Raw genomic sequence first — 21,634 nt, forward strand, 5'->3', positions numbered from 1 at the left:
CCCATAATTAAGTTTTAATTACTCCCTGGTCAACCCCCTGCATTTTGCTCTTATGAAGCAGAGGATCAAGGAATTGCATCATTGGCCCCACACTTTCAAGCATCTGTTCTACCGGCGGTGCCAGTTTAGCCTCAAGAGTGGGGGGACTGGAGCACAACACGCATGTATGACGTCATGTGCATGTCACGTGACACCACACATGTCTCCCACCACTGCACTGGCTGGTGCAGCCTTCTGCTAGGCTGTGTTGGTCCCCGCAGTGCTGGGAGATGCTGCGCAGGCTGGTGTGACCCTGAGCTAGGAAGGCCGGTACCCACGATGGCTCCTGACACTGCACAGGCCAGTGCAGCTTTCCACAACATTGAGCTGGGTCTCCTTCAAACAAATATTGAGGGAGTGGAAGACATCTCCACCCCCTTGAGGTGCTCTCCACATCCTTGGGATGTAATATAGTGGTACCTTGAGTTACAAATGCTTCGGGTTACAAATGCTTCGGGTTACAAACTCCGCTAACCCGGAAGTAGTTGCTCCAGGTTGCAAACTTTGTCCCAGGATGAGAATGGAAATTGTGCGGCTGTGGCGCGGCAGCAGCGGGAGGCCCCATTAGCTAAAGTGGTACCTCAGGTTAAGAACGGTTTCGGGTTAAGAACGGACCTCCAGAACAAATTACCGTATTTTTCGCCTTATAGGACGCACCGTCCCATAAGGCGCACCTAGTTTTTTGGGGTGGAAATAAAGGGGGGGAAATTATTTTTTCCCCAGGCGCAGGGCTGGGGCGGGGGAAGCCCGAGCTTCCCCCGACCCCAGCCCCCAAACAGGCAGCTCTCTGCAAGCCGTGGGAGCCCAGTGCTGGCTCCCGCTGCTTGCTGAGAGGTCCGCGAAGCCTGGACGCGCTGAGCTCAGCGAGCGCAGGCTTCAGCATGCAGGCAACTCTCCGCAAGCAGCGGGAGCGCTCCCGCTGCTTGTGGAGAGGTCCGCGAAGCCTGCATTCGCCCCATAGGACGCACACACATTTCCCCTTCATTTTTGGAGGGGAAAAAGTGCGTCCTATAGGGCGAAAAATACGGCAAGTTTGTAACCCAAGGTATCACTGTAACCGAATCTGATCCAACAGCTCTGCTCCATTTGGATGCCTCCATATGGCTTAATCCTAATCATGGCATCCAATTCCAAACAAACCTGAGGGACTTTACTCACAAAATGACTAGCAAATTTGTTTTAGCAGAGATCCAATGGGACATTTTGGTACTAAATTCCAGGATTCCCCTCTTGCTTTGTTGCACCCCTCCACGTCGAGAGGGGGCTCCAGGCCCTCTGGGAATCGCCAACACATCTATTGATTCTGGCTGCCTACACACACACACACACACACACACACACACCCCACCAGGCATACATTTGGAGCCCATCCTCTCCTCTGCCTCATGAAAAGGATTCTGGGAAGTGTAGTTTATCCTCTGCAGCCAGGCATTTGGCTGACTAACATCCTATGTCCTTTTATATGTTTTTTTGGAAGGGGGGAATGTTTGTTGCTTTGGTTTGTTCTTGTCCTTATTATGCATTTTGTATCTTTTGTCTTGTATTTATATGCTGTGAATCGCCCTGCAATTTTCAGATGAAGGGCAGTATACAGATTTAATACATAAAGAACAATCCTGCATGGACCTGCAGTTCCCAATTTTCCTATCTCCCACAACAAGAAGCACTCAACATAATGTAGGTCTTAGAAGCTCACAGGTCCTCGAGTCACTGTCTTTCGAAGTCATTTTCTTTTACTTCACAAACTAGTATACTTCTGAGTAAGCAGAAACAGTTAACTTAATTTGGCGGGACACTAACTTTCAAGCTGACAGGCACTGGCACAACCTGACTTCAGTATTAGAGGGAATAATCTACAGAATCACCTTTTTTTCCTTACAGATGTTGAGTGTACCGCTTTATGATGAAGAGAGACCATTAACAAATCTGATCTGGGCGGCTTCCCTTATGGTGAGGAATGAATTCAATATTTGTATGGGAGATATTTTAGTTCGTAGGGTGTTGTATCCAATGGAATGGGTGTTCACCTTGTTGCGAGACACTAGACAGGAGCAAAGACTTGTGGGGAGCAGGCTGGACTCCCTCAGTTTTTCCTCCTGTCTAGATGCATACAGGTGAAACTTGGAAAATTAGAATGTTGTGGAAAAGTTCATTTATTTCAGTAATTCAACTTAAAAGGTGAAACTAATATATGAGATAGACTCATGACATGCAAAGCAAGATATGTCAAGCCTTTATTTGTTATAATTGTGATGATCATGGTTTAAGTTGAATTACTGAAATAAATGAACTTTTCCACAATATTCTAATTTTCCGAGTTTCACCTGTACAGTACATTCCTCCCAGCTCTCCTGACTCAACTAAGTTTTTTCCTAGTTTCTGAACCCTCTTTTTTCTTTAGATTTCCCTTATGGTCGTTTTAGTTCTACAGTTCTTTGTTTGTCCATGCATTGTGGTTTCTTACACACACACAAAAACCAACCAACCAAACAAACAAACAAACAAACAGACAGACAAATGAAACCCTTTCCTTTGCTCTTTCTGTTTGGTTGTTCTGCTTATTTGCCACTCTTCTTTTATTCCTTAGTTGTTTACTTATATTGATAAATTTTCCAGAATCAGTGCCCGGTGAGATGTGCGACTCAAAAGACATGTCTCATCCATTTCCTCAATTCTGAGTGCTACCGGTAGGCTGCCCTTATCCCAGAACTGGTTAGTCAAATGCTTTCTCAAGGGTGTGGTATGTCGACACCCACCAATGGCACATCTCTTCCCCACCTGGAATTTACACTCGGTCGTCACAGCTCTTCAGAGACCTCCTTTCAAACGTCTATGTCTTGCACCCCTAAGGATTCTTTCCTTCAAAGTTCTCTTTTGGTGGCAATCACTTCGGCACACAGTGTCAGAGTTTTCAGCCCTTTCTACACCTAAACATCTTTGTATTTTCCACAAGGATAAGGTGGCGCTACGTTCAGACCCTTTCCTTCCTTCCGAAAGTCTATCTAGGTTCCACTGCCAACAAAATCTGACTCTCTGACTTTCCGTCTGCATCCAAAATAACCTAAGGAGCAAGCCTGGCACTCCCTGGATATGCACAGAGCTCTGAAAGTGTACCTACATCATACAAAATCCTTCTCTACAATGGATCTATCTACCTGGTTTTTAAATGGCAAGGAGAGGAATCTTATCTCCCTATCTTACTGATGAGCACTAGAACACTAAGACCACATTGTAGATAAGAGCATTGGAGATAACTCTTGCTTGTCTCTGATCTTAGTGTCCTGGTGTTAAGATGGGAGATCCCCTTACTTGCCCCAGGCATGATGTGGTTAGGATCTCAGATGATTGGCAGGTGTGTTGGTTTGCCCCAAATGGCTGCATGGACCAAATGAAGAGGCAATGGCCTCCCCCACTACTGGTTTATAGGATTGTAGCTCAAATATAGTGACTTAAATTGGTTATAGGTCTGTACACTTCTTGAACATAATTGGTTGTTTCTGATTTTTTTGTTTTTTGTTTTGTTTAGCCTTACTTCCACATTGTGGTTCTCATTCTTTTACTTCGCTGTCTGACGGCAAAATATGGCAGGCCAGTTATGAGAAGAGATCCTGTGTTTAGGTTTGTACACATATGGTTAACCTGCTTATGCAGTCAGACTTAGTAATGCAAAAGGTTTTCCTGTTTTTCTTCTGAAATGATGACTTTCAAATACATACAGTCATACCTCAGCTCCCGAACGCATTGGAAGTCTAACGTTCTGTCCCTCAAACAATCAAAAACCAGAAGTGAGTGTTCGGGTTTTTGATATTTTTTTTTTAAGCTGAATGTCTGGTGCGGCTTCCGCTATTGTTTCCGGAGCGCCTGCGCAATCAGGAACCAATCAGAAGCCGTGCCTTGGTTTCCAAACTTTTCGGAAGTTGAACGTACTTCCGGAATGGATTCCGTTCAACTTCCAATGTACATCTGTACGTCACTTTTTATATCCATAGGTTCTTCTCTCTCTCTCTCTTTTAAAAAAGCAAGTTTTCCTAGTTCTGCGCTTAAGAATCCCAATATCCCCTGGGAGTAATTCAGTGTAGCACTAAGCAAATGGCTCTGTCAATGCATCTCTGCTGGCCTGAGGGAATCAACTTCTCTCTCTTCCCACTTACTGTTCCAGGGGTTCTCTTCACCCCTTCCCCAAGCCAATTTGATGCAGTAATGGATGGAGGAGTTGGGGTAGTCCTGTTGTACTTTTGGAAGTTCTTGAACAGGTTCCCACTGACGGGGCTTTTTTAGTTTAATCCAGCCCTTGGTTCGCTTTATTTATTTATTCCATGAAAACTTTAAGGCAGAGATTTACAAACTCTGTGTTGAGAAACGTTAGTGTGTCGGCTGCAGTGTGTAGGTGTGTCATGTGAATGCTCCCCACCCTGAGGTAAAAATCATGGACTTAGGGGACTCAAAGAATCCCATGGGAAGTTGGGCAGCAAAAGCCAAATTTTCGCATCAATTCTCCTCCTGGGGCTGAATTACTGTGTTGCAAAATAATGCATGTCTAAAAAGGGGTCACCAATGTGAAAGGTTTGAAAAGCTCTGCTTTAATGTGTTTGGCAATGTGTAAAGGTAGATTCATTTCACAGTTGTTTTAAAGAGGATATTCAAGATTTAACAAACACCTTCATAATTTTTAGGAATCTTTCATTTCATGAGGGTGCTTGTTTTCTTCCATAGAGCCAAACTTCTGAAAAAAGAGGATATTATTTTGTTGTTAAAGTATGATTTTAAAAAATTGCCTCACATAGGCAGAATATATGTTTTGATTTGATTTGATTTATTATATTACTATGCTTCTTTTCATTCAAATGAATCCCAAAGCGGCTTACAAACAAACAAAAAATAGCAATAACATGATAGAACATAATAGAACATCACAAAAAACAACATAAATGTAATAGAATAATTAACAAATCATCAGTAGAACATTTGCAATCTATAAAACACTGCTTACAAATAAACAACTAAAAAAATAAGACAAACATCACATTTAAAGCAAGCCATATTATATGATTAACAAATCAATACAGCATTTATAAAACAATGTTAACAACGTTAACAATCAATCTTTAGCTCCAGGAGTTGACTTTATAAATAGAAAAATAATAATGGTGATCTTAATAATGTTACATACCACCCCAGTCTCCAAATGGTGAGAGATTCCAGGGGTTTCAGCGCATTCTCGAGTTCAGTTTTCTTTGAATGAAGACTGGCAGGGACTGGAGAGGCCTTAACAGCATTAACTTCCCAACAGATCTTGCTTTCCCATTAAGCTTCCAGGGAAGCCCCAAAGCCCAGCACAGAACAAGCATGTCTCTTGTGTCTCCAGCTTCTTCACCTCCTTTCTGACTAGCTTACACTACACTGGCTATTCACTCATGGTTGCCAGATTCTTGATCAGCGTCCTATCCCTAAAGAAGAGAAACGGACTCCTGTGCGGCTCGGATAATCTTTTTAAACTATGATCTATGTTTTAGGATGTAATTAGGTGATTTCACCATTGATGTCTTCTACTAATTTATGAGTAGAGGGCGATGTTTATGTTATAAATTTATTGTAATGTATGATGTTGGTCTTTTGTTTTTGTTTTGCTTTGGTTCTTGTCTGTTTTTTGTAAGTTTTGGCGGTTTTAAATTTGGAGGTTTAAGTATATTATGTTGGTATGGGAAACTGTCGTGTGATGGGCCAATGGCCGTAATAAATATCAATACAATACACTGGCTATTGTTCTTGTATTTGCCTGGCGAGGCCCCGGGCCCTGCAGTTCCCTTAGATAATAAACACACGGACACAAATGTTTAGCTTATTGGGATAAAATAGGCCACAACTTTATTGGTTACGGAAGGGACGCGGGTGGCGCTGTGGGTTAAACCACAGAGTCTAGGACTTGCCGATCAGAAGGTCGGCGGTTCAAATCCCCGTGACAGGGTGAGCTCCCGTTGCTCGGTCCCTGCTCCTGCCAACCTAGCAGTTCGAAAGCATGTCAAAGTGCAAGTAGATAAATAGGTACTGCTCCGACAGGAAGGTAAACGGTGTTTCTGTGTGCTGCTATGGTTTGCCAGAAGCAGCTTAGTCATGTTGGCCACATGACCCGGAAGCTGTATGCCGGCTCCCTCGGCCAATAAAGCGAGATGAGCGCTGCAACCCCAGAGTCGGCCACGACTGGACCTAATGGTCAGGGGTCCCTTTGCCTTTATTGGTTACAGATGTGAGCGGTTTGCCTTAGGCATTGGGCAAAATGTTATCCGGACTTCTGCCCGTCTGCAGGGAGTCTCATAAGGGTAAACCACTGGTAGGTGGGAGCCCTATGATATACATCAATTAAGAGCACCCCCAGGGTCACCGATGGATTCTTGCCATGGCCCTAGCCTGCGCCCAGGCTCCGGACAGGATCCAGACCTGCAGTATGGCGCAGAGCAATTATGCTTATTGTGTTGTTTATCTACTCAGCCACAGCCATTGCCTAGAGATCGGCTTGATGAGTTTGCTCTCGTACCTCCTACCCCCCCTACAGATAGAGGAAGGAAAAAATTGGAAGTCACTTGGGGCATCATGCGGACTGTTCCCCGTCCCCCAACAAAATTCATACAACAATAATACTGTGGCTAGGGATATACAAACTATAATTATGCATATGTTTCTGCCTAGCGCCCCCCCCCCATGCGTTTGGGACAGTTATCTGCAAAAGCAGATGTAGTTTTGTAAGGCAGCGTTTTCTGGGCTGTGACGAGTTTCCACATTAAGTTCAGAGATTCTCGCTTCCTTATGGACTGTTTTCTGCTTTCCTACTTGAGAATGGAATTCATTCCTTGGTGTGCAGTGCTTTTGAAACACTTTGTGTGGTGTCTTTGATCTGTAGGATTTCTCCACAGAGAAAGAGCAGCCATCAGAATCCTGAAGAAGCCAGTCAGGGCGATGATAGAGATGTTCAAGAGGAAAGGGCAAGAGTTCAGAGTGCACTGGCCTCTGCAAATCAGGAAGAGGTAAAGCAGAATTATTGTGATTTCCTTGTTTTAGAAAGGCTTTATAGCTTGCTCTGATGTTCATTGCAGTGATTTGCTTGTGCAATGTAACATGATGCCTGCTCCAACTTATGGTCACTCTGGAAAATAAGCTTTTACTGCTTTAACATCTTTGGCACTCCCCGGGTACTTCTTATAAAAGCTGGAAAAAGTGGAGGAAGAGATGCTAAGAGAAAAGGACTGAGGCCTCCTAGATAAACAGAGCTCTATGTAGGGATGAGATATTAGTGTCCGGAAGAAGAGTGTCAGTACCTTAAGTGCTAGAAAACTAACTACTGCAGATACCCTGTTTTTCAAAAGCCAAGCCATGCACCTCCATACTTTTGAAAATGTTGATATCTCTACAGTAGCTTTTGTTATGTGAATGGTTATGCAGACCACTGATTGGGAACCACTGTCTTGGCTTATTAATATTAACATATTAATGTTAAGGTGACTTACTTGACCTAACAATAATTTGAAGCATCATCTTTTCTTCCATCATCTTTACCTGGTTTCTTAATATGCCACAGTTCTGACAGTTGTTTGCACAGGTGTGTGGTTGGGATGCTGGCACAGTTAGCACTATCTGATGATGTATACTTGAGGCATTTAGCTTTGGAGTGGGACCACAGTTCACTGATAGAGCTCATGCTTTGCATACAGGAAGGCTTCAGAGTCAGGTAAAGGGCATGGAGATCCTCTGCCTGATATCTTGGGGTACTGCCACCAGCCAGAGAGTAAATAGACAAATAGCCTGGCTTGTTATAAGTCAACTTCTTCCTATGTTTCTGTCTGAAGCAGAATGTCTTCCATGGTTCTTGCTTTGACCCACTTAAACCAAAGGTATGTATGTATATGTGCCGTAAGCAAGCTTCTCTCTTCTGCACCTATTTAGAGACCAGTTATCCTAGTCAGCAACTTGCGCAAAGAATACAGAAGTGAGAAGGCTTGTTCCTGTGGCAAGAAAAGCAAGACGCTGGGGAAAGTGGCCACCAAAAGTGTCTCCTTCTGTGTTAAAAAAGGTTTGCTGGCAATGGAAAATTACTGTTACAGCTTGACCAAGGAAAAGCATAACTTTTACTTTGTAGTCATTTTGGGGGATGCTTGACATTTGGATATACTGTAAGGGACTCAGATAGGAAGGAAAGGAATCAGTATAGGGGCAGACCAATCCTAAACCCCAGATCTGCTGGCTGCTTGGGTTCTGATGTGGTGCAGGTGCCCCTTTGCTGGCATGGGGCCACAGCTGCTGTTGAAAGTTTCGCTGCCATTGATCTGCCAGTTGCAGCATTTTTACTGGCAGTAGCCCCAGAAAGGCGGTGTTCCTGGGGAAAGCCAGAAGCAGAGCCAGACTTGAATCTTCTGAACCCAAAAGACCCTCTTCTTCCTAGAGGGGACCCAGGATCAGGCTTGTTACCAATGGCAGCTTGGAGATGGGCTGGGTAATTTCATCACTACAGTGGTACCTTGGGTTACAGACGCTTCAGGTTACAGACGCTTCAGGTTACAGACTCCGCTAATCCAGAAATAGTACCTTGGGTTAAGAACTTTGCTTCAGGATGAGAACAGAAATGGCGCAGCAGCAGCGTGGCGGCAGCGGGAGGCCCCATTAACTAAAGTGGTGCTTCAGGTTAAGAATGGACCTCCAGAACGAATTAAGTACTTAACCTTAGGTACTACTGTATTGGTTTCAGTGGAAGGTACTCCCAGACCGGCTGATGCAAGCCGGCAGGGCTTTGGAAATAGTGGGGTGATTCGCCACTTTTCTCTCCATTGTACCCAGGAAAATTTTCTTCACTGTTGCAGAGAGTTAAAACTAAGCAGAACTTATAGAAGAAGAGCATTTGTTGCTCCCAGGGAATCAGGCTGTTTAAAAAGTTATTTTAAAGTTTTGTATAAGCCGTTTTACTATATCAAAAATCAACGTTAAAAAACACACTTCTCTAGAGTCTAAAATAATTATAGGGAACCTAAATTGCCTTAGTCTAATGATCATATTCAATTGTAAAGACTTTGAGTAGTACCTGGGAAGATGACTGAGGCGACTGAGAGTGCAATATTTCTTATGAATATAGCTACCCTTATTTTATTTTGTTTGTTGTGGTAATGTGTAGTATCCTTGCAATATTTCTTATAAATATAGCTATCTGAGACCATATAACACCGGTCCTGAAAGACCTTCATTGGCTCCCAGTACGTTTCCAACACATTTCAAAGTGTTGGTGCTGACCTTTAAAGCCCTAAACGGCCTCGCCCAGTATACCTGAAGGAGCATCTCCACCCCCAGTTCAGCTTGGACACCGAGGTCCTCATCTGAGAGTCTTTTGTTGATTCACTGCAAGAAGCGAAGTTACAGGGAACCAGGCAGAGGGTCTTCTGAGTAGTGGTACCCTCCCTGGGGAAGGCCCTCCCGACAGATGTCAAGGAAATAGAAAACATCTGAAGGCAGCTCTTTTTAGGGAAGTTTTTTAATGTCTGATGTATTTATTGTGTTTTTAATATTCTATTGGGGGCCGCCCAGAGTGGCTGGGGAAACCCAGCCAGATGGGTGGGGTATAAGTAATAAATTATTTTATTTTATTATTTTATTATATTTGCTGGGATAATGTGTAGTATCCTTACAAAAGTGTATGTGTGTTGTTCTAGGAGAAATTTTGGGGCTACTTGGACCCAATGGAGCTGGTAAAAGTACAACAATGAATATGATAACAGGAGACACAGATCCAACAGCTGGACAGGTAAGTGTGAGCACTAAAATGTACTCTTCTTTTTCATGAACAGATGCACCATCACTGCAAAAGTCAACTTCAATGCATTACAAAGAGTAGTATGTCAATGGCATCAATAGCAGATTCCCATCTAGGACTAGTAACAGGGAGGGATCTTTGCATGGGAGGTAGAAGATTGAGGGCTGGCCTTTAATTTCCTAGATAGGACTTTTATATTTCAAAAGATGACTCACGTTGGACAAATTTAAATGGGGCCACAATATTTTGGACAGATCCTGATGAAAGGAGCTGATGCAGCTGCAACGGAAGAAAATGCTGTCGGTTTTCTTGGCTACTGTCCCCAAGAGGATGCCCTCTGGCCCAGCCTGACCATGAAAGAACATCTGGAGATTAATGCAGCTGTGAAAGGGATGCAGAAAGACTCAGCTGGTGTTGCTATCAGTCGGTAAGGGCAGCAAAAGATCCTGCTTTCATGGTACACTTCCTATCTCTTAGTTTTTGGGCTACTGAGTGCAAAGCCTCTCATTCTATACTTGACAGAATCGTTGGACTTTGAAAGCTAATTGTTTTTAGCATTGACATTTCTCCTTGGGAGGTGGGCAGTTAGCATTAAGTTCTTACGCTGACAAATAGCACATGTGGTTCATCTCCATCCAGTATCATAACAGCATCCCTGAGATTCACTTGCAACCTCCCCTGTAATTCTTATGCAAAAGAGATCCATTCTAGAATACTCCAGGTGTCGTTTCTTCTGCCCTTTCAGAATAGTTCAAGCTCTAGAACTCCAGGACCATTTGAAAACGGCTGCTAAGGCATTACCTGCTGGACTGAGAAGGAAAGTAAGTTCTGTGTTTTGTTAGTTTCTTGAAGGGGTTGCCAAATATTTAATGTTGGCTAATGGATGCGGGTGGCACTGTGGGTTAAACCACAGAGCCTAGGACTTGCCGATCAGAAGGTCGGCGGTTCGAAACCCCGCGACAGGGTGAGCTCCCGTTGCTCGGTCCCTGCTCCTGCCAACCTAGCAGTTCGAAAGCATGTCAAAGTGCAAGTAGATAAATAGGGACCACTCCGGCAGGAAGGTAAACGGCGTTTCCGTGTGCTGCTATGGTTTGCCAGAAGCGGCTTAGTCATGCTGGCCACATGACCCAGAAGCTGTCTGTGGACAAAACGCCGGCTCCCTTGGCCTATAGAGCAAGATGAGCGCTGCAACCCCAGAGTCGTCCGTGACTGGACCTAATGGTCAGGGGTCCCTTTACCTTTACCTTAATGGCTAGAGACCAAGCGGCATCACAAGGTACTTGGGTTTGTTGCTCAGTCAGCACTAGTTCTTTGCCACTGCACTGCCTATTTTCCTCCTTGCCCCCATTGCTGCATCCTGGTCTTCACCGACACTTCCACCTCCATCTCTTTGCTGCTGTTGTTTGAAGGGAAGTCCATCTCATCTGCCTGTCTACAGAGAGAAAATGCTCTCTCCCACTTCCCTGTTCTGTTAACTGAAGTGTAGGTTCCCATGAGGCAAGACACAGTGATAACAGCAAGAACCTTTATTGAACTACAGAACTGGATAACAGGGGCAAAGCAACTGCTTATATACATTTCTGGAGGCCTGGGCCACTCCCACTCCTAACGTGATTGGCTGCAAATCATGACTCAGAGTCCAAGGACCAATGGCAGAGGCCCAAATCCTGAAATGTTCTATGATTGGATATCTTGTATCGAATCAGAACACAGGAGCTCAGAGTTCTTAGTCCAGACTCAAGCTCAGGCAAACATGCACCACTGAATACAAAACATTAAAAATCAGGGCCATCCACGGCCCACTACAAGGAGGGCAGCTTACTCGCATGGCAGGTGGATACAGTGTGCAAACCTGGAGCCAGCCGTGGACATACATTGTATGTCATTATGTTATGCTGGCTGGGAGATTAGCCTGTCTTTTGAGTTCATTGGACTGGTTGTGAATAAGAAGATGCAATGCAAGAGGATCACAGAACAATGTAGTCCATGGTGCAGATTGCTGTCTCGGTGATTTCAACAACATATCCACACCTTAGTTCTTAACAGACCTTCTGCTCTAAATATGCTGCAGTCTTACCAGGGTGTGTCCATTCAAAACTTTGGGACTGAAAATTATCCTTGGAAGTCCTAATTGCCTTGCTTGTCCACCAACCTCAGTTTCTTCAAGGAAAAAGGGTACCAAAATCTCTTATTGGCTTATTTTCCTGTCCGAGCATTCAGCATCTTTTAGTTTGGCCTCGCTAGGGACGTTGGAGAATTCTGACAAAAGCGGTAATGAGAACAGAAATTGCCAATGCTTGTTTATCCATCCTGTTTCTGAAATGGAAATGAACCCAGCATGTACCACTTTGTTTTGCATTTGCTGTTGTTGTTGTTTCAGTCCACAAACAATACATAACTCATTATTCTTTCCCCCGTTGTTTCCTTTGCACTGAAACAAATAATTTTGCCACAGTGGACTGTGAGACGGATAATGCAGTTTGGGCAGAAGAGAAACTACAGCACAATGGAATCAAGTGTGTGGAACAGAAAACAACGCCTTCTTACAATCACTAGTTCTCACTCACATATTGATAATTTTCTGGGTTTCTGCACCTGGGCAAATGTCACCACAGACTCGTCTGTCTTCCAAAACCCTCTGCAAATATTATTAGTTGTATTTGTACTTACTCCCCACCCCAAATTATATCCTATCAAATGTTTGAAGCAACTTTAAATGGTTATTATTATTTCCTTCATTTTAGTTATGCTTTGCCCTGAGCATGCTGAGTAATCCTGCAGTGATGCTATTAGATGAACCAACAGCAGGAATGGATCCTAAAGGAAAGCGCCAAGTGTGGTGAGTGACTCATACACTTAATATCTCGAAGCAGGTTTGTGAATTTGCAATACATAACAGCATATCACTCAAAAACAAAATGTATGCTTATAATGATGTACTTGCATTTAGGAATCCGAGTAAATATTGTGAATTTGTTCAGTGCCTTTTTGAAATACAGTGGTACCTCGGGCTACATACGTTTCAGGTTACATACGCTTCAGGTTACAGACTCCGCTAACCCAGAAATAGTACCTCAGGTTAAGAACTTTGCTTCAGGATGAGAACAGAAATCATGCTCCGGCGTCGTGGTGGCAACGGGAAGCCCCATTAGCTAAAGTGGTGCTTCAGGTTAAGAACAGTTTCAGGTTAAGTACGGACCTCTGGAACGAATTAAGTACTTAACCTGAGGTACTACTGTACCAGACAATAATGTCTGCTAGGAACCAGGCTATTTACGGCTCCTTCAACCCTACTCCACCCTAGTAAATCTTATGTTGACTGCAGGAAAGCAGTCCTCACTGCACTGAAGGACAAAGACCAAGGAGCCATTTTGACAACTCACCACATGGAAGAAGCTGAGGCAGTGTGTGACAGAGTAGCCATCATGGTGACTGGACAGCTCAGGTGAGCTTCAACTTGCATTTTGTTTTCCAGCATATTAGGATACCATAAACAGCTGATGTGTTGATGGGGCGAAATATTCTTCTTACTCTTTTCCCACCTTCTCATAAGAAGCTTTCTGTATAGTTACGTTTTTACCTCTATCTTCAGTACATTGTATTTTGTTTTATTGCTATGGCTAGTGGCTGATGCAAATAAAGATTCTTCTGATTCTGAAGCTCGCTGTGTTCAACTTATAATTTGTTATGTTTTTGACAATAACTGTTTAAAGTGTGTTTTTAAAATAAATTTTATTAGGGTTTATAAAGAAAAATACAAAACTTAATATCAAATATCTTTTTTATCAGCATTGATCTAAATAAGATAAAAACATAGCAAGAAAGAAAGAAAGAGGAAAAGATAAAGTTCAGAAACTAAAGAACTTCCCATTCTTCATATGTCCGCTATATATAAACAATAATAACTTCATCCACTCCAATATAACACTCAACAAAACCACTTTCTATAACAAAACATTATCTTCAGTCCCCAAATCCAAATGTCACAAATGCTGATTCCTTCCTTCTGCAGGTGTCTTGGTTCTATTCAGTATCTGAAAAGCAAATTTGGCAAAAATTATTTGCTCCAAATAAAGGTTAAGGGCGTGGACCACGGGGAGCTTCTGAATACTCATATTCTACAGATCTTCCCACATGCAGCTCGTCAAGAAAGGTAACTGCAGTGTTTTTCCTGCAGCTTGACATATAATTTCCTGAATTATTTTGGTTACTATAGTTTATGTTCAGAGGGATGCTGGTGGCGCTGTGGGTTAAACCACAGAGCCTAGGACTTGCCGATCAGAAGGTCGGCGATTTGAATCCCTGTGACGGGGTGAGCTCCCGTCGTTCGGTCCCAGCTCCTGCCCACCTAGCAGTTTGAAAGCACATCAAAGTGCAAGTAGATAAATAGGTACCGCTCTGGCAGGAAGGTAAACGGCGTTTCTGTGCGCTGCTCTAGTTCGCCAGAAGTGACTTAGTCATGCTGGCCACATGACCCGGAAGCTGTACGCCAGCTCCCTCGGCCTATAAAGCGAGATGAGCGCCGCAACCCCAGAGTCAGTCACAACTGGACCTAATGGTCAGGGGTCCCTTTACCTTTATAGTTTATGTTCTTGTATACCCTCTTACTTACCCTCCTTGAGCTTTTGGTAATGGGCCAGATGAACAAGATGGGGACAGAATGCCCTTCTGCTTCTTCCTGTCCCCCAGCCCTCTAGGCCCCAATGAACCAGCACGTGGACCTGCCACATACTGAGCAGGTGTTATTTCTGGAGACGGCCCCACACTCCCCATTGCAGGTGGCTTCTGTTTCTATCCATGGGTGGATGAGGAAACTCACGTGTGGCTCCCTTTTGAAACCAACAGCAGAGGCGGTTTTAGGGTGGCATGCAACCAGTGTGATTGAACTGTGCGCTGCCCAAGGAAGCACCAGAAGGCTGTAGAATAGAGTGAGAGAGGTGGGGGGTGCTGTTGAAATTTGAGAGCCCAAAGCACGCTGCTGCCAACAGCCAAGGCTGTGCACAAGGAGACCCTATAAAAATCTAGTCTTGTTGCTCAGCAGGAAAAGTTTCTCTCCTCTCTCTCTCTCTCTCTCTCTCTCTCTCTCTCTCTCTCTCTGTCTCTCTCTGTGTGTGTGTGTGTGCGCGCGCGCACGCACGCATGTATGTGTGCATGCTAGATTCAACTCCCCCCATTCCCCCATACTGGACTTTGGTTTTTTAACCAGGGCTGTCTACACACAGACTGCTTGCACTACACTTACTCCAATTGGATCAAAGCCGTTCTGGTGACTGAGTTGATTTTCCCCTGCCCTTAGGATATCCACTTTGTTGGCCTACAAGATCCCAATGGAAGACGCGCTGCCTCTATCGAAGGCCTTCTCCATGTTAGAGGAAGGTACGTCCAGACAGACTGTGCAGTTGTTTGTGGAAGATATTTTAATGCCCACCTGATTTAGGTATTGCCCCCTTTCCTTCCCTCTATGCACAGCAGAGAAGATCCCTCCTTCCGACTCACTAGGTAGGCCTTTCCTACCTCTAGAAAGATGTGTAACACCCAGCACATTAAGGGAATGTAGAGGCATATTGTATCTCAGAGGTTCCCTCGCTGTGATAAGCCAAGTTACAGGGAACCAGGCAGAGGGTTCCTACCAGACTTTTAGAACTACCAGACTTTTAGAAGACATCTGAAGGCAGCCCTGTTTATTGTATTTTAATATTCTGTTGGAAGCCGCCCAGAGTGGCTGGGGAAACCCAGCCAGATGGGCAGGGTATAAATTTTATTTATTTATTTATTTATTTATTTATTTATTTATTTATTTTCTACATATTTGTGTGCTCTTGCTTCAAATGCTGCACCCTCAGACATCTGGGGTGTTGAAGAGACGGAAGTGCATCTTGCATGAATGAAGGTGCAAGGTACATCATGGGAACATAGAAAGCTGCCTTATGCAGAGTCAGACCATCGGGTCCATCTAGCATTGTCTTTGCTGACTGGCAAAGGTTCTCCAGCAACCCAGAAAGAACCTTCTAAATAAAAAGCAGATACTCTGGCACTGAAATTCAGTCATCCCATGAAAAGAACCTATCAAGCTGATTTGGGTCAACCAAACATAATTGGCTTTTTATCCACACAGCTAAACGAAGCTTCAGCTTTGAGGAGTACAGCTTTTCTTTGAACACCTTGGAGCAGGTAATGCGATTTTCAAATACAATTGCATGGTGGAATTTGTAGCACTGCATTCACCACAATTCAGCTTCCTCGTGGGCTTCCTCTGCTGGATTAGAAAAGTAGTGCCAAGCGTAGCTGTCAACCTTCCCTTTTTTTGTGGGAAATTCCCTTATTCCAGCGCTGTTTCCCGCTGCTATCCCAGATTGTTAGATATCCTGTAGACTGTCCCCGGGACAGGTGAGGCTGCTGATCCCTTATTTTCAAATCTGAAAGTTGACAGCTATGGTGCCAAGAGAGCTTGGCAAGTGCCTCCCCAGCCAGTGCTGGATCTCTGCATCCAGAACGAAGGATTATCTATCCAATTGGGAATTTTCTGCAAAACCACTTTTAGGGATCTGGTGAAGTTCTCCTGAGCCTGGCTCTGAAAAGAACTGGGGCAAGGCAAAGGGTCACCCTTAAAACCTCAGCAGAGGAGATTTTTCTGGCCTCTCAGATTGCCCCTACTGGAGTCAGTGGAATGGCATTGCTCTGACATACTAAACAGGGGGAAATGGAGATTCTTCCTGGGAAGAACTGGGAGGGGGGAGGAGCCTGCAATGCACCTACAGGTGGATTCCTTGGTTTCTCCTGCTTTATATATTGTGTAGCTATGTGATTCCATTGCATACAAAAGGGGGAGAAACCAGCCCATGGGGCAAGTTAGCTGTTTCTTGCAGGTCCTGAATAAGGGAGGGTGATTTTTTTTAACCCTTGATTCTCTCCCTGTAGCATCTTTTCCTTATCATGATCATTAGTTTGTGTACAGACAGTAGAAAGATTTCCCCACTTCCTTGGAGATGCATGGAGTGTTTTGTTGTTGTTTTTTGAGTTCTTGGATTAGCTAAAAAAATATGGAGTTCATCAGGGTGGTTTTTTTAAAGAAAATGTTCAGCTTACAATTTTTGAGCAGTTAGGCACACATTCTGGATTGAGACTGCTAATAATTTGCCATATTTAAAGGAAATGGCAACTGACATGATGGAGTAGGGTCCCTTCTTTAAAAACAATGACAGATTTAGGTCACATCTGTACATAATAGGACTGAAATTTAATTATCTTCATTTTCATCAGAATGATCCAAAGAAAAGAAATGTGATGCCTTTCAAGCACTACTTAGCTAAATAAACCCTTTTTTTGTACTGTATTGTGCAGGTTTTCCTAGAACTTGTCAAAGAGCAGGAACGTGATTGTTTCGATCCGTCTCTGAGCACAGCCTTTGAATGGCAACAGCTGCAGCAGGCTGATATTTAAGTTGTTCGCAACCTAGACATGAAACTGATGCTTACAAGAGTAAGTGCTGGTCCCTTGAAACAAGAAGGATATAAGAAGGATCTAGCAGCCCGTCTCTGAATAATGTTGTGTCTCCTTTGGCATGTGAGACTGGAGTCCAGCCTTTTGACGGGAGGACTTTACATATAGCTCTACATACAGGTCTGTGTGACCAAAACCCATATTGGTCATACGTAGAGAATGAAATGTACCATTTCTGGACATGTTCATCCCCTGGAATTTTTTTATTTGTTTTCCAGAAAAAATGTTTTGAATTTTTTTTGGGGGGGGTGAGAATTGAAATATATGCAGTACATAATTCTTATATCATCTCAGCTTAATTTACTACTTAAAAACCATAAAATGCATTATGTATAGCTTAGCACATAAAATTGTACTGTTTGGCATATTTATCAGGTTGGAAAAGGGTAAATGCCTTTGTGATTCAGCTATCCCCAGCAAGTCTTTTCCCACAAGCCACTCCACCCAGGCCTTCCTTCTTTTTCACTGCTGCTCTTCCTCTGCTGTCTTCTTCTGGCTGTCTCCATGACATCAAGCACCAACAAGTCCAGCTGTCGCCAACTAACCAGCACCTGGCTAAATATGTACTTTTTTCTGGCCCCTCTAGTCCAGCTCCAGCCAATGGTGCCAAACTGAAAATTCAGAAATTATTGCAGCTGTTAGTTAAGGCCCCAAGCAGCAGGTAAACTAACTTCCACAGGAGCAGACAGAAAACTTCCCATGTCAAATGCATCACAATGTAGTACAAATGTCAGAACATATTACCCAACATCCATTAAAACTTAATTCAAATAAACATTACTTCATCACACTTCATAGTAACACCCGAACACTTTTGTAGTGTATCATCAACTCATACAGTATGTGAAATAGGAACTGTGGACAAAATTAGCTGCATCAACCCATAGAACTTCATTTAAATAATATGCCGTTTAAAATCCAACCATCTCATGCTTCCTTCTTTCACCAGAAGCACTTTCTAGAAGATTATTTGCTTCCAATTCTAAGCTTTCCTTTTTATCTCCATAAGCTCCAGAGAACTGAAGGGTTGCATGAATGAAAGATGCTCCTCTACTATTTAACATTTCCAGGCACAGACAAGCTGCTCTGCACATATTCTTTTTGGATCAAAGCTGTATGAAGCTGGCAGGAAAATTAACGGGTTGCACATTGCCCACAAGATTCATGAATTGTAACTACCTAATACAGTACCTCGCTTTACATAGATATTAGAAACCATAAGGAAAGGAGGGAGTGAAAGACAGCTAAGGCTGAAGAATGCTTTACTAATCTGTAATGCCAAACCATAAAGAGGTCTAGATTATTATATTTTTATTTTATCTGAAAAAAATTATATTTGCATTTGCAGAACATATATTTGTGAAAATTGTACTAAGTTACGACTTGTAACGGAGCATAATTTCTGTTTCTGGTGCTGTTGTTCATGGGTTTATATTGTTAGAGATTGAAGTAAAATGATGTATGTAAAATAAAGTGGCAATACTTCTCTAAGATTGTTTCCAGACAAGCAGCTCCTAGGACTAATCTTTCTTCTGTAAACTGCAAGTACTACATTTTTTTTATTAATTAAAAAAAAAAGCAAAATGGAAGATTGGATGGAAGATTTGTTAGGACTACCACCATGAAGCCAGCACGGTGTCACCGTACATCTGTCCAAGTCTACCGGAAGCACGCATGTTAAAACAAATGCAAATCTGCTAGAACCAACAATTTAACCATCAAACTATAGAGTACATCAGTGGCTGGAACATCTTTAATTTCATAAGAAGAGATATAAGGTATGGCTTTCATTCAAATTCAGTTTCTCATGGGGTGTGATAATATGATCTCCACTTTATTCTCTTTACAACCTAATCCGAAATTGATTACATGCAAGTATGATTGTATCATATAAATGTTTATTCCTCTATTTTGTTATTCCAGCGGCCAATGGAACAGATTCATTGCTTGCCATGGTTATCAAAACATTAGAACTGGGGTGTGCTGCTACAAATTGCAAAGACCTTGAAAAGGAACACAAAAAGTTAAGTTTGTCAAACATGTAGTACATCTTGTGTGTTGACATTAAAAATGGCAAAATATAATGCAATGCTTTAATATGCTGTATAAAGTGATTTAGTCATGTTGCCTTTACAATTTGCATTGGAAAAGTGAGAGAAACCCATTTAAATAAATGGACATATGCATGCATGCAGTATACAGGGTTCTTTGCAACTTGCAATGGTAATGGTTTAAACCATCCAAAACAAAATGGAGCATTGGTAGTCTTATACCACATTACACATATATTGAAATGTATTTTGACATTATTGAATGTAATTCATAGTGGCTTAAAGTGATTGGCTGCAGGCAAAATACTTATTTCGAGCTCATGAAATGCTGACTATACCCATCTGACCAGATCTATTCTGGATAATGTGACTGTTGTTCAGAACATGTAACCCAAAAGGGGGAGCTAGAACAATGCCATAAATGCCTTGTCACTAATTCTGAAGTGCAATTGCTTTTTTAAAATTAATTTTTATTGGGTTACATGAGTACAAACAGCATCTGTTTTCAGTTCAGAGTCCTTTCTACAGATCAGTCATATTCGACATGAGACGCTAATGTTTTAGTCAATAAAAGGTTGGGGGAGAAGGGGGGGAGGAGTATTAAATGTTCATTATTTTACATAGTGTTATGTGCAAGGTTTTGTGTCAGCGTCACATGGGTAGGTTCTCTTTCTATTCATTCGTCTTCACTGGCGGTGAGGGAGCTTGGGAGGCAAGGCCTGGTTGATTGCCTTCAGTTGACTGCAGTGAGTTTTGTTTGCATGGGTGAGGGGCAGGGGTTGTTAGGTCAAGTTAGTCATATCAATTCATATGCAGTCGGTGGGTTCTTGTCTTGTTGGGCTTTGTATGTGATAAAGGGGAGCCACAATGGGGTGAAGGCATCCTCTTTTGTTTGTCCCCATGCTAGTTTCAATTTGTTGCTTAGGTTTTCCCAGACAGTTTGGTCCCAGTGGCTTATGTTCACTCCTGAAGGTCACCTCCAGTGTCTAGTTATGATGATCCTGGCTGCTGAGCATAGGTGGGTTATGAGTTCTTTGGAGTGTGAATGTGCCTACTGTCTTGGAAAATATTCAGTAGGGCCAGTTCTCGGGTGGCTTCTAGTACCTGTTTTGTTATTTTGCCTATTTCTTGTAGGACTGATGTCCAAAAGGGTACAACCGCTCCAGCATTTTGGTGGGGTTCCTGGGTGTGTCAGCACCACCTTTTGCATTGTTAGGTACCATCTAGAGATTAAGTTTCAATGTGAGTTGCCTTCTTTTCGCTGATATGGATTTAAAGGGAGGTTTAGACCACAGTTTAGTCCATTGGGCAGGGTTTATTTCATAACCCATATTGTACTCCCATTGTTTTTTGACTGAGATGAGGGGATTTCTGGAAGTGCAATTGCTTTTTTTAAAGTACTGTAGTGCAATAGAGTGTTAACAAGCACTTCAGCAATGACCCTGGCAAACAAAGGTTCATGCTCATTCAATTAGGTCAGCAGCAGCTAATGCTGCCTTTGCTGCGAACACATCATTGCTGGATATTTGTAAAGTGGCAACATGATCTTCCCTAGGCACTACAGACTGCACGTGTATTCTTCAGCTGATGCTAGCACAGTGTTGCATCAGGTTCTTTAGTATTCGCACTGCAGTTGGGAATCGCTGTGGTAAGTCCCATCTCAGTTAACCCTTCCTTAACCCACTGAAATAGGACGATTGGTCTTACCTGAAGCTTAAATTTAGTGGGTTAGAAAGAGTTCACTGGGGCCCAGCCATGGTCCTTCTCTTAAAGCTAATGAGTTTCTTGAAAAATAAATTGCCCCCAAACAATATATTAAGTACATTGCCCTCTTTCCACCATTACTACAGAACAAAACAAAAGGATAAAATCATAAAGGTTTTCATTATTACTTTTTTAAAAAAGAAGCAAGTCTTAGAATAGTAGTAAGAGTATTCAAAAATAAAGGTATTTCATAAGGCAAAGAAGGTTTACTCAATTGTTCAGGAATAGGCTCTGTAAGATATTTGTTCTCTAGGCCACAGCAAACAAATATTTAGCAAAAACCCTGACAAGTGAAGCTCTTGAATTTCTGCAGTGTGAAACAAATCAGAAAATAACTCTCTCCCCCTGGGATCTTTCCCAACTAATTGTTCCATTTAGGGTTCCAAAATTGCTCTCTTCCTCTTCTTGCTCTTTGACAAGTTCCATAAATACCTGAAATGAAGAAGATACATGAATTAATACATGGATTCTGCCCAGTCAGGCAGAATAGTGC

General features: G+C 42.8%; 2 protein-coding genes across 10 annotated transcripts in view; one reads left to right on the forward strand and one right to left on the reverse strand.

Annotated features, from left to right (window-relative positions):
• The window catches only part of LOC128407263 (ABC-type organic anion transporter ABCA8-like), a 55,587-nt gene extending 36,672 nt beyond the window's left edge, over window positions 1–18,915 (forward strand). Inside the window, exons 25-38 of one of the 3 annotated variants that reach the window (XM_053375411.1) lie at window positions 1,921–1,989; window positions 3,566–3,657; window positions 6,935–7,058; window positions 7,975–8,101; window positions 9,726–9,817; window positions 10,081–10,253; window positions 10,572–10,647; window positions 12,571–12,665; window positions 13,152–13,271; window positions 13,839–13,979; window positions 15,123–15,202; window positions 15,942–15,997; window positions 17,168–17,305; window positions 18,336–18,915. In XM_053375411.1, coding sequence (XP_053231386.1) covers window positions 1,921–1,989; window positions 3,566–3,657; window positions 6,935–7,058; window positions 7,975–8,101; window positions 9,726–9,817; window positions 10,081–10,253; window positions 10,572–10,647; window positions 12,571–12,665; window positions 13,152–13,271; window positions 13,839–13,979; window positions 15,123–15,202; window positions 15,942–15,997; window positions 17,168–17,266 — 1,344 coding nt within the window. In that variant the 3' untranslated portion in view covers window positions 17,267–17,305; window positions 18,336–18,915. The other 2 variants (XM_053375412.1, XM_053375414.1) reach the window with 2 other exon arrangements.
• A 292-nt stretch (window positions 18,916–19,207) lies between these two features.
• LOC128407262 (cholesterol transporter ABCA5-like) overlaps window positions 19,208–21,634 on the reverse strand; it is a 49,040-nt gene continuing 46,613 nt past the window's right edge. For all 7 annotated transcript variants that reach the window (XM_053375408.1, XM_053375406.1, XM_053375405.1 and 4 more), the window contains one exon: window positions 19,208–21,573. In XM_053375408.1, the coding sequence (XP_053231383.1) occupies window positions 21,466–21,573 (108 nt within the window). In that variant the 3' untranslated portion in view covers window positions 19,208–21,465. The remainder of the gene's footprint in view (window positions 21,574–21,634) is intronic.

Source organism: Podarcis raffonei, chromosome 2 (genome assembly GCF_027172205.1).
Source record: "Podarcis raffonei isolate rPodRaf1 chromosome 2, rPodRaf1.pri, whole genome shotgun sequence".
Lineage (NCBI taxonomy): Eukaryota > Metazoa > Chordata > Lepidosauria > Squamata > Lacertidae > Podarcis > Podarcis raffonei.